The sequence below is a fragment of the Hyla sarda genome, chromosome 13, assembly GCF_029499605.1.
Source record: "Hyla sarda isolate aHylSar1 chromosome 13, aHylSar1.hap1, whole genome shotgun sequence".
In the NCBI taxonomy this organism is placed as follows: Eukaryota; Metazoa; Chordata; class Amphibia; order Anura; family Hylidae; genus Hyla; species Hyla sarda.
Window position 1 is genome coordinate 30,177,285 of NC_079201.1, and position 12,414 is coordinate 30,189,698.

The following is a 12,414-nucleotide window of genomic DNA, read 5'->3' on the forward strand; positions in this document are numbered from 1 at the left end:
TGCTTGAATTGTAGACAAAAAGATACTGTTTAAAAAAAAGGCACATTTTCCTAAACATATTAAAAGTGTACTCCGCTGCTCAGCGTTTGGAACAAACTGTTCCGAACGCTGGAGCCGGGAACTCGTGACGTCACACCCCACCCCCTAAATGCAAATCTATGGGAGGGGGCGTGACACCCCCTCCCATAGACTTGCATTGAGGGGGCAGGGCTATGACATCACGAAGCTCCCGGCGCAGACTTCAACATTCGGAACAGTTTGTTCCAAATGCTAAGCAGCGGAGTACCCCTTTAATGGAAAATGTACGGCTGGTATGTGCTGAAGTAGTAAGGAGGCAAACACAGTTTTGTTTTATGGGATAAGACACAAAAAGGAGTTCACCATATAGCACCATCCATAGCCAACAACTTTCTGCTATTGCAACAGTCGGGATGAGCTGCAATACCCAACTGGCAATGAAAAGTCTGGCAATTTTTGGCATCTCGTGTAGTCTCAAGTTGACCCCCCCCCCCCCCACCATATGCTGTTTATTACCACTATTCATTCAGAAAATGTTACCTTCACCCTTTGCAGTGCACTATGACATAAGATTAAAGCCATACTTGTTTAACCCTGTTTCAAAAAGTCTGCATGAACATACATTACAGAACATCCGAACATGCAGGCAGCAATATTTTGCAAAACAAAAGAAAGTCAGGAAAATCCTGGTGGTGTGAGATTGTTGCTTTTTTTTAAGGGGTACTCTGGGGAACTGAATATATCCTATATATACACTGCACAAGTAATAATGATATAATCCCTCACTTGTGATCTCCTGTACAGGGCCCAGCTACTTACTAGTCTTCAGCAGTCACTGGCCCTCACCCTCGAAGACGATCGCAAGTAACCGCCCACTTAATCGAGGCAAATCATCGCTGTGGCCAGTTATTGGCTAAGCAAGCCATCACTTGCACACGTTCCGGAAGGTGGGAGTCTGAGAACGTTGAGGACGGTTAAGTCAATGGGCTCCATACTGGAGACCTACTGGAACCCCTGGGATCAGACACTGTGGGTAGATTAGTACAGTTTCCCGGTGTACCCTTTAAAGGATGTCTTCACCAAAGGGGAATTCACAATTTTACGTGAAGGAATTGCATATACATAATTATCTCCCTATAACACTAGGGTGGGTTTATCCCCAGCGATCAAACACTTGTCCCCTATCCTGTGGGCAGGGGATAAGATGTTATGGCTGCATATTTCCTTTAAATATTCGTGATGCCTCGTCGCCCCTATTCTGGTCAACACAGCTGAGCACACTACATCATAGACTACCGTCATCTCAGGAGACTGGCTTGACCAAGGGGATGTGAACCAGCCAACCCCCATCACAAGGAGGACCTGCAGGAGGGTAGAAGAGAGTAAGGGCCCATTCACAGTACTGAATAGTCCTTGTGCAGCCGGCCCGGCTGAGGTCAATCGGTGGCAGGACCCCGTGGACATGCACCATCCCCACAGAAAGAATAAACACGCTCCGGAATTGGAATTTATACAGAAATTCAGCAGTCTGCCTGCACGGTGCAGCAGAACCCCATTGAAAACAAAGGAATGCTGCTGAAGCAGAATTTCCCAATAGGTGTCTATGTGAATGGGCCATAATAATTTCTATGCTTTCAGGCCGAAGTGAACCGCCAAAGAGGGGTCTGCTGGCATAATAGTTCTCCAGTCAATAGACAAGACCATTTGCTTTAGTATTTATTTGTTTTTAGATGTGTGTTGCCCCTTTAATATGTGTTCGCTAGTTATCAGATCTTACAGTAAATTGTAGCATATGAATCCCAAAGTACAACTTCTTCCACAGAGGTAGATATATCTTGTTTGATAATTAAAGGAGAACACCAGGCAAGGAAAAGGTATCCCCTATTCTAAGGATAGGAGGTAAGTGACTGATCATGGGACCCCCTGTGATCTCTTGTATGGTGCGCCGGCTCTCTGCATGAAAAGAGCTCTGTTGACAACCGAACAAAGCTGTAGCTGACAGCCCATCCCCCCCCCCCCCCCCCCCCCCCCGTGCATCTCTATGGGAGAGCCAGAGCTCTGTTCTCGGATGGATGGATCGAGTGGGAGTGTCTGCCACCGCTTCCTGCAATGGTTCACATGCCTCCATTCATGAGATGGGCCAGAGCTCTGGTCGGGAGATTGCAGGGGTCCCAGCAGTCGGAGCCCCACAATCTGACACTTATCCCCTATGCTTAGGATAGGGGGATAAATTTCCCTAACATGGAGTACTCCTTTAAGTCAATTTTCTCAGCTCTTCAGATGTAAAAAACTAAACGAAAAACATGGCATCTTTAATGTTGAAGGGAATGTGTCATCAGGAAATTACCTACTGTTTAAAAGGAGATATCCAGAAAAACTTGTCCCCTATCCTAAGTTTCAGATCTCGGGGGTCCAACCACTGGGGCCCCCCACAATTTCCTGTATGGGGCCCCGGCAACCCTCGGCAAAGGGGCGTGTTGACCACAGCACGAAGCAGCAGCTGAAACGCCCCCTCAATACAACTCTACGGCAGAGCCGGAGTGCTGCCATAGCACAGTATTGCGGGGGTGTCACCCGCCGCTTCGTGAAGTGGTCAGCTATCTGGCCAGCGAGTCGGGGCCCCATACAGGAGATTGCGGGGTTCCCCAGTGGTTGGACCCCCCGCAATCTGAAACTTATCCCCTATTCTTAGTATAGGGGATAAGTTTTTCAGCACTGGACTACCCCTTTAAATCAAGGTTTTATTTTTGACAAATTAAAAAAAAAAAGGGGTACTCAGCTGCTCAGCGTTTGGACAAAATGTTCCGAACGCTGGAGCCGGGACGTCATAACCCCGCCCCCTCAATGCAAGTCTATGGGAGGGGGCGTGACTGCTGTCACGCCCCCTACAGTAGACTTGCATTGAGGGGGTGGGGCTATGACGTCATGAGCTCCCAGCGCCGGCTCCAGCGTTCGGAACAGTTTGTTCCAAACGCTGCGCAGCGGAGTACCCCTTTAAGAACCTGTGGTTTCAGTTTTACTATCCATCGGTGTTTCCTAACCAGTGTGCCTCTAAAGGCTGCCCAGGCATGCTGGGAGTTGTCATTATGCAACAGCAGAAGGTAAACTAATTGGAGAACACTGATCTATTATAACATAATCCTGACATCTTGAAGTTTTCAGTCTGACCACCAAGTCTAATAAGCCGACACTTCCTGTTCTGTGGAGATCATCACGACCTTTGCTCAAAACAACCTATAAAAGCCAATAGGGTTCCCTCAAAACACACTATATGCTGTTAAACACGTACGCACAAAAAAAATTTAAAAAAAAAAAAAAAGAAAAAAAAAAAAAAACACACGCACAGGCAATATGGCTGCCCCACATAATAAATTTACCAAAAAATGAAACTAAAATATACAGAAGAAAATAGAAACACATTAAATAAAAAATATATAGATAAGATGGAAAATCAGAACAAAAAGAGACTTAAAATTAGGTTTAACATAAAACTATTTGAACAATTGGTCGGTTCCGGATGACAAATTCTCTTTAAATCCTTAATTTAACAGATGTAACTGGTCAATAAACTTGACGTTTAAATAATCATCCAGAAATTAGTAACACACATTTTTTTTGTTTCTTTTTTTAAACAAACAAGTGCTATTAAATAGAACTAAAACCCAACTCTTGACACCGCCTTTTAGTCTGCAAACACGCATTATTAGCAACTGTTACTCAAAGATGGCGCCATCACTGCAACCTAGCAAATAATAAAAGCCTGCCATCCACCGAGCACAAAACCCTTAACATATTCCCAGAAGTAACTCGACGCCTGGACGTTCAGGCCACAACAGAAAGGCACAATAAAGATTTGGAGAATGGTTCCGTGCTACGATGTCGTCTGGATGATGACGACTTCCTACAATGGCAGAAGCTGCAGGAATTAAACACTGTTAAGGCCAGTGGTTTATCATGTAAACATAAGATCATTTCACACATCTAAAGTCCCCACACAATGGAGGAGACGGTGGGACTGAGCATCTATGTTTAGGGGGCCTCCTGGATTAATAAAGAAGTCATGCCCAATCCGTTTCTTCTTCCTTAAAAGGGGTACTCCACTGGAAATTATTTTTTTAATTTAAAATCAACTGGTGCCAGAAAGTTAAACAGCTTTGTAAATTACTTCTATTAAAAAAAATATTTACCCTTCCAGTACTTATTAGCAGCTGTAAGCTACAGAGGAAATTCTTTTCTATTTGAATTCTTTTTTTTGTCTTGTCCACAGCGCTCTCTGCTGACACCTCTGTCCATGTCAGGAACTGTCCAGAGCAGCATAGGTTTGCTATGAGGATTTTCTCCTGCTCTGGACAGTACCCGATATGAGCATCAGGTGTCAGCAGAGAGCACTGTGAACAAGACAAAAAAGAAATTCAAATAGAAAAGAATTTCCTCTGTAGCATACAGCAGCTAAAAAGTACTGGAAGGGTAAAGATTTTTTTAATAGAAGTCATTTACAAGTCTGTTTAACTTTCTGGCACCAGTTGATTTAAAATAATTTTCCACCGGAGTACCCCTTTAAGGAGTCCGACAGTGGCTTCCACAACTCTGCCTAATAAAAACAGATGCACGCCTAACTGAGCAGAGCGTCCATGTTTACTAGGGTTATGGAGAAATAGGTGTCAGCCAAGCCAGCTTTCAGCCCACAGCTACTGAAGGTGTATGGGCACCTTAGACTAAAGCCAGTGGTCTCCAAACTGTGGCCCTCCAGATGTTGCAAAACTACAACTCCAGGATGGTGGCCATCCAGGCATGCTGGGAGTTGTAGTTTTGCAACATTTGGGGAGGGGGGGAATGGTCACAGTTTGGAGACCACTGGACGACATGTATAGAAACTAAAATGATGCTGATTAATAGCTTCCAATCTAATGCCACCTTCATCGTCAGATTTAGTAATTATTGGTATTCAGAGAGCCTTGAATACTTATAAGCTGTACAGAACCGAGTCTGTATCCCTTTGGGTTAAAAAAAATAAAATAAAAAAATATAAAAAACACCTTTTTGTAAAAACCAAGGCAATCCACTCAGCTACGGCCAATACAAATGATTGTAAGACGTCTTTCAATAATACATGTTCATGAATGCATCTCAGGTACTCCGCACGCACCTCGAACACCAAGGCAACTAAACTACCGTAACCTATTCACAAACACCGCTATTACACATTACCTACAATTTTTGGCAAATTCCTTCTGCTTCAGAGCGTTGAAATATAAAAAAAAAAAAACTTTCTATTTTATATATATATATATAGTTTTAAGGCTTGACCTGTATTAACCTACTACTTTCATCTATTGCTCTGGTTTGCATTTTAGACACAAAAGTGCTAAATGAATAAGGCAGGACTGGAAAGAACAGCTGGAATAGAGTAGATAAAGCACCTATGGAGCTCTTATTACTTCAGTTTAGGGCTCTTTCTATAGCAAATAAAGCTTGCACGGCTCTCCTAGCAAATAAAACAAAAACAAGCGACAGCTATCCCTAAGGAAAAGTACTTCTAGTTGAGTGTACAAGTTCTCAACATTAAATCTACTTTTCTTAAAGGGGTACTCCTAAAACATGTTGTTATCCCCTATCCAAAAGGATAGAGGATAAAATGTCTGATCGCGGGACCCCCGCAATCTCACATGCAGACACCCACCTGCTCAGCTGCACAGAGCGATGATCGCTCTGTATCTGAAGACTCATGACCACAGGGCCGGAGTATCGTGACGTCACGACTCTGCTTCCTTGTGACGCCCCCCCCCCCCCGCCCCCTCAATGCGAGTCTATGGGAGGGGGCGTGACATAGTCACGCCCCCTCCCATAGACTTGCATTGAGGGGGCGGGACGTGATGTCAAAAGGAAGTGGAGTCGTGACGTCACGATACTCCGGCCCCGTGGTCGTTCCCGCCGCCGGGGACCCCACGATCACACATCTTATCCTCTAGGTGGAATTTATTTTTTTTAAATCAACCGGTGTCAGAAAGTTAAACAGATTTGTAAATTACTTCTATTAAAAAAAAAATCTTAATCCTTCCCGTACTTATTAGCTGCTGAATACTACAGGGTGAATTATTTTCTTTTTGGAACACAGAGCTCTATGGTGACATCACGAGCACAGTGCTCTCTGCCGACATCTCTGTCCATTTTAGGAACTGTCCAGAGTAAAAGAAAATCCCCATAGCAAACATATCCTGCTCTGGACAGTTCCTAAAATGGACAGAGATGTCAGCAGAGAGCTCTGTGTTCCAAAAAAAAAAATTTCCTCTGTAGTATTCAGCAGCTAATAAGTACTGGAAGGATCAAGATTTTTTTTAATAGTAGTAATTTACAAATCTGTTTAACTTTCTGGCACCTGTTGATTTAAAAAAAAATTAAATAAAAAATTGTTTTCCACGTGAGTACCCCTTTAAGTCAAACCTCATCTCTTCAAGTTCAAGACATTATCACTTCCGACAACCCTGACTCCATATTAACATGCACCATATAGAGCTGGGGGATGTCTAGTATGGGAACATATTCCTTTTAGAAGCTACAGCTTAGCTTGTGGATAGACTAGAATTGGAGAGATATTAAGCCGCACCAAGGGATAGCGATAGCTCTGAGGTTTTTAGTCAGAGCTCATACACTTTGGTTGTATACTGCCGCCATTTTCTCCTCTCAGTAAGGCCGCATGTTAAAGAAGCCGACGCTGGTGGGAGACTCCTTTACAGTAACCGTTATAAGGTTGGCTGTGACATCGGTCACAAAAACATGCTCAAGCAGGCTGCGAGCCGGCTTCCAGTCTTGGTTAGCTTGGACAGACATGTCCTGGCTGGATAGTGACGAATCATGGTCAGAGTCCAAACTGCTATCGTCTCCGGTGCTCAACTCTGCCAGATCTTTGCGAGGATCCGCCTGCTGTCCTCTCTCAACAGTAGCCACTTCTCTTGTAGGTGCCGGCGGCCCAGTCCTGACCTGGCTTATCCCACCACTTTTTCTACCCATTTTATCAGTCTTACAATTTGCGGCCGTCGCATGTGAAGGAGGATTGCTGTTTTTCTGAGGAGCATTGTTACTTTTCGGAGGAGCTTGTACAGCAGGTGCGCCGCCGCTTAGCGGTCCTGTACTCTGCCCACTTTGAGTTTTATTCTGAACGTTCAGAGTTTGGGTGGTTTCTCGGTTGGATATTCCAGCCCTCGGTGCAGACTGGTTTATCGGTGGACTGGCATGCTCTTCTGGATCATTAAGTTTTACCGGTTTCAGAGCAGATGGGCCAATATCAATCTGCATTTTGGAGACCCCTTTGGATTCTGTGGCCTGACCACTTCGCTTGGCATGCAATGCAGAATTCACCGGCCTTCTGGCTGCCTGAGGGTTGTTTTGGGCTATTCGGTTCATATAATGCACAATCGAGCTCTGCCAGCTTAAGTTTCGGTTGGAATTCCCATTGGGATGGATGGGGGAGTTTTTTGCAATGTTGGAGAGCAATTCTGCAGACAAATTTCCTTGCCTGTTATTGCTGGGGATGGGAAGATCTTTGGAGAGGGATTTAAGAGTGTTGAATCCTTGAGTATTTTGTGCAGCCTGTAGTTTTTCTGCTGCACTTTTAGGTCCTGGTTTTGCTCCCTTGGTCCGTCTGGGGATCTTCTGGTCAAGAAGCAACGGCTTCCTTCCCCTCTTCTTGCGCAGTTGCTCTTTTAACTCTGGCCTCACCACCACAGCTTGTGCTTTCTTCTGTGGAACTGGGTGGGAATCCCGTGGTCTGGGACTGTGCAGAGTTTCCGCATCACTGTCATCTGACGAGGAGGAAGATGAAGACGATGAAGAAGACGACGACGAGGAGTTGGAAGAGGAGGACGAGGAAGAAGAGCTGCTCGATTTAGGTTTTGGGGGCACTTCTGACTCCTATAAAAAGAAAAAAAAAATTAGTCTAAGTTTTTGAAGGACACACTATGGGCAGATTCACAAACACCACTATCAAGTATTGGTCGTGGCTTCTCCTTTTAGTTTTACTTACAAAGCCACGTGCCGGAGAAGACAGTGCATACAGGTCAGGGTCACAGTGCTGCCATATGGTGCCTATATACAGAGGGTCACAGTGCTGCCATATAGTGCCTATATACAGAGGGTCACAGTGCTGCCATATGGTGCCTATATACAGAGGGTCACAGTGCTGCCATATAGTGCCAATATACAAAGTGTAACAGTGATGCCATATTGTGCCTACATACAGAGGGTCACAGTGCTGCCATATGGTGCCTACATACAGAGGGTCACAGTGCTGCCATATGGTGCCTATATACAGAGGGCACAGTGCTGCCATATGGTGCCTATATACAGAGGGTCACAGTGCTGCCATATTGTGCCTACATACAGAGGGTCACAGTGCTGCCATATGGTGCCTACATACAGAGGGTCACAGTGCTGCCATATGGTGCCTATATACAGAGGGCACAGTGCTGCCATATGGTGCCTATATACAGAGGGTCACAGTGATGCCATATGGTGCTTATATACAGATGGTCACAGTGCTGCCATATGGTGCCTATATACAGAGGGTCACAGTGCTGCCATATGGTGCCTATATACAGATGGTCACAGTGCTGCCATATGGTGCCTATATACAGAGGGTCACAGTGATGCCATATGGTGCTTATATACAGAGGGTCACAGTGCTGCCATATGGTGCCTATATACAGAGGTACAGTATGGCCTCACAGATGCCATATTACTGATCCATGCAAAAATACCTGTATTACAGCTGTAGAATTACTATTTCAATAGGACCCATCTGTAAAGAGAGACCATTAATGATCAAAGAATTAGACCAGTGTTTCACAACCAGGGTGCCTCCAGCTGTTGCAGAGCTACAACTCCCCACCTGCCTGGACCACCAAAGGCTGTCCAGGCTTGTGGGAAGTTGTAGCTCTGCAACAGATGGAGGCATCCTGGTTGGAAAACACTGAATTAGACAATTCTTTATATATTTATAAACTGCGGCAATGCAGCAGATCTCTGTAAGCATGTTTACTAAAAGGGGTACTCCAGTGGAAAACTTTTTTTTTTTTTTTTTTTTTAAATCAACTGGTGCCAGAAAGTTAAACAGATTTGCAAATTACTTCAATTTAAAAATCTTTACCCTTCCAGTACTTTTTTGCAGCTGTATGCTACAGAGGAAATTCTTTTCTTTTTGAATTTCTTTTTTGTCTTGTCTACAGTGCTCTCTGCTGGCACCTCTGTCCGTATCAGGAACTGTCCAGAACAGGAGAAAATCCCCATTGCAAACCTATCCTGCTCTGTACAGTTCCTGACACAGACAGAGGTGTCAACAGAGAGCACTGTGGACAAGACAAAAAAGTTTTTTCTGTAGCATACAGCTGCTAAAAAGTACTGGAAGGGTACAGATTTTGTAATAGAAGTCATTTACAAGTCTGTTTAACTTTATGGCACCAGTTCATTTAAAAAAAAAAAAAAAAATTACAGATGTTTTCCACCGGAGTACCCCTTTAAAAGTAGCACTGTGTCTGTAAGCATTATGGTGTTTTGAAATAGAACCTATAGCATCCACAGCAAAGTAGTGGTCCAGTAGGCTACAATAGGAAGTGAAGCATTTAGGCCTCCTATGACCCCTTTAGTAGTGAACACCACTTGTATTAGTCCCATCATGATCTAGACCAGTGTTTCCCAAGCGCGGGCCTCAAGTACTAGGAACCGACCGATAGATTTTTTAGGGCCGATACCGATAATCGGTGGAGATTAGGGCCGATATCCAATAACTTATACCGATATTCCGGTATAAGTTATCGGCTATTTATCCATAACCCCCCCCCCCCCCCCCCCGCGACACCACTGCAGATCATTGATTTAAAGCGGGCGCTTTAAACCAATGAACTGCAGCGGCTTTTGCGGTGCCAGAGACCACCGCCGCCACCCGCTTCTCTCCCTCTGCCTGTCCGGGGGTCCTCCTGAGTCCTACCACCACCACCGCCCCGGCCAGAGACCACCACCCCATTCCCTCCCCGGTGTTATAATTACCTGTTCCCAGGGTCCATGCTACATCTGGCTCCGGCAGCGTCCTGAGCTGTCACTGTGCGCACTGACTGTGACGTCGCGTTGAGGACGTCACTCGTCATTGCGCAGCGCACAGCGTAACAGGACGCTGCAGGGGCCAGAAGTAGCATGGACCCCGGGAACAGGTAATTATAACACCGGGGATGGGGGAGGCAATGGGGCGGCAGTCTCTGGCCGGGGCAGTGCGGCGCATTATCGGCAAGGTAATTGCCAATAACACCCAAAATTGTGATAATATCGGCCAATCCGATAATCTGTCGATCCCTATCAAGTACCCCCAACAGGTCAGGTTTTCAAAATTTCCTTATAGTCTTTCATAGGCGATATAAATATGGTCCGTGCATCAGGGACCACCACAAGTGTTCTCTTTATGGGACATGTCCAAATACTGAACTATGGGGAGTAGTTATGAACTGGGCATGGGAAATGCTGTCCTAGCATGTCCTTCCACTGCAATGATTAAAGGGCTTTTCCTATTCTAACACCTTAAAGGGGTACTCCACTGCTCAGCGTTTGGAACAAACTGTTCCGACCGCTGTAGCCGGGAGCTTGTGACGTCATAGCCCCGCCCCCTCAATGCAAGTCTGTGGGAAGAGGCGTGACTGCCTTGAGAGGGCGTGATGTCATTAGGAGGTGGGGCTATGACATTAAAAGCTCCTGGCGTTCCAAACGCTGAGCAGTGGAGTACCCCTTTAAGGACTCGGGGTTTTTCCATTATTTTGCACTTATGATTTTTAAAAGGTAAGGAGGAAAAAAAACATAACTCAGTTTTCCACCTATAGACCTATATAAGGGCTTGTTTTTTGCGCTACCACCTTTACTTTGTAATGACATCAGTCATTTTACCCCAAAAAATCTAAGGCGAAACCAAAGAAAAAAAAATGTATTTGTGGGACAAAATTAAAAAACAAAAAAAAATAAACAAACGTCATTTCGTAACTTTTGGGGGGGCTTTTATTTCTACGCAGTGCACTTTTCGGTAAAATGACACCTTCTCTTTATTCTGTAGGTCCGTACGTTTAAAATGATATCCTACTTATGTAGGTTTGATTTTGTTTTACTACTGTTAAAAAAATGTTGTTATCTTCTGACCCCTATAACTTATTTTTCCGCCTTGATCTGAAGTTTTTATCAGTAGAATTTTTGTTTTGATGGGACTTTATCTTTGTATAAATTTTTTTAGGGCATACAAAGTGACCAAAAATATGCAATTTTGGACTTTGGAATTTTTTCCATGTGTACGACATTGATCGTGCGTTTTAATTAACGTTCTATTTTTTTAGTTCGGACATTTACGCACGGGGCGATACCACAGGTTTATATCTTTGTTTACATTTTTTTTTAATGGGAAAAGGGGGGCAGTTTAAACTTTTATTAGGGAAGGGAGTTAAATCATTTATAAAAAAAAATTATTTATTTGTTTATTTAATAATTTTATTTTTTTTTTACATTTTTTGACTATAACATGCAATCGTGACATCACGAGCTCCTGGCGCAGGCTCCAGTGTTCGTCACAGTTTGTTCCAAATGCTGAGCAGCGGTGTACCCCTTTAACATCCTAATTCTTGGGAGAGAATGGCTGCACAAACAATCAACCAAACCTCTTCACTTCTGGTCACGAGGGGAGGGGTGCTGCTAAAAATCAATGATTTTTAGATCTTCACAATTTATGTGACCAATAATCCTCTTGTATAAATAGTGTCGCCTGCACAGTCACCCCAGATTTCCGGTCCTACATCAGATACCGTACTGACACTTACCACATTCTTACGTGGTCTCCCCCGAGGTCTTTTCCCTCTTCTTCTGTTTCTCAACTCTTTCTCTTGTTCCCTAGAAAAACAGAAATATTGTTAGGACTTCTTTACGTCAAGATTCACACAAGAAGGTGCCACCCGGGGGGGGGGGGGGGGGGGGGGGGTGGGGGGGGGGGGGGGGGGGGGGGGTGAGGATCTTACCTCTTCTGGAACGCCAAAAGAAGCCGTGGGTCCAGAATGTTCTCCTCTGGTTCCCAACTATTGTGTCTGTGGAAAATAGATGAATAAGAAGTGTAAACCCAAAACTAACATGATAAGACACTTTCTGAGATCCCAAGTCACTCCCCTCATGTTCCCTTCATGGACCATCCCTTCAGCTGCAGTAATAATAATAATAATAATATAGTGCTCCCCGCGACCCCAGGGGAAAAGCAAAATACACAACGCAAAAGGAGAATCCACCACAGCCTGATGATTTATTTCCATCTGACTAGAATGTATTTATCCTCCAAGTGCAAAGATTTTTAGTCCTTATTCCTGGAAGAAGGTGCGAGGTCCGTAATGTTCT

General features: G+C 44.5%; 1 protein-coding gene across 1 annotated transcript; it reads right to left on the reverse strand.

Moving 5' to 3' along the window:
• Positions 1 to 6,410: 6,410 nt before the first annotated feature.
• LOC130297377 (chromobox protein homolog 2-like) lies at positions 6,411 to 12,113 on the reverse strand (the record flags this gene model as incomplete). The annotated part of the gene is given in 3 exon segments (XM_056549790.1): positions 6,411 to 7,926; positions 11,853 to 11,922; positions 12,048 to 12,113. Coding segments are annotated over 3 exon segments (1,363 nt in total), but the record flags the coding sequence as incomplete, so codon positions are not given.
• Positions 12,114 to 12,414: the final 301 nt, after the last annotated feature.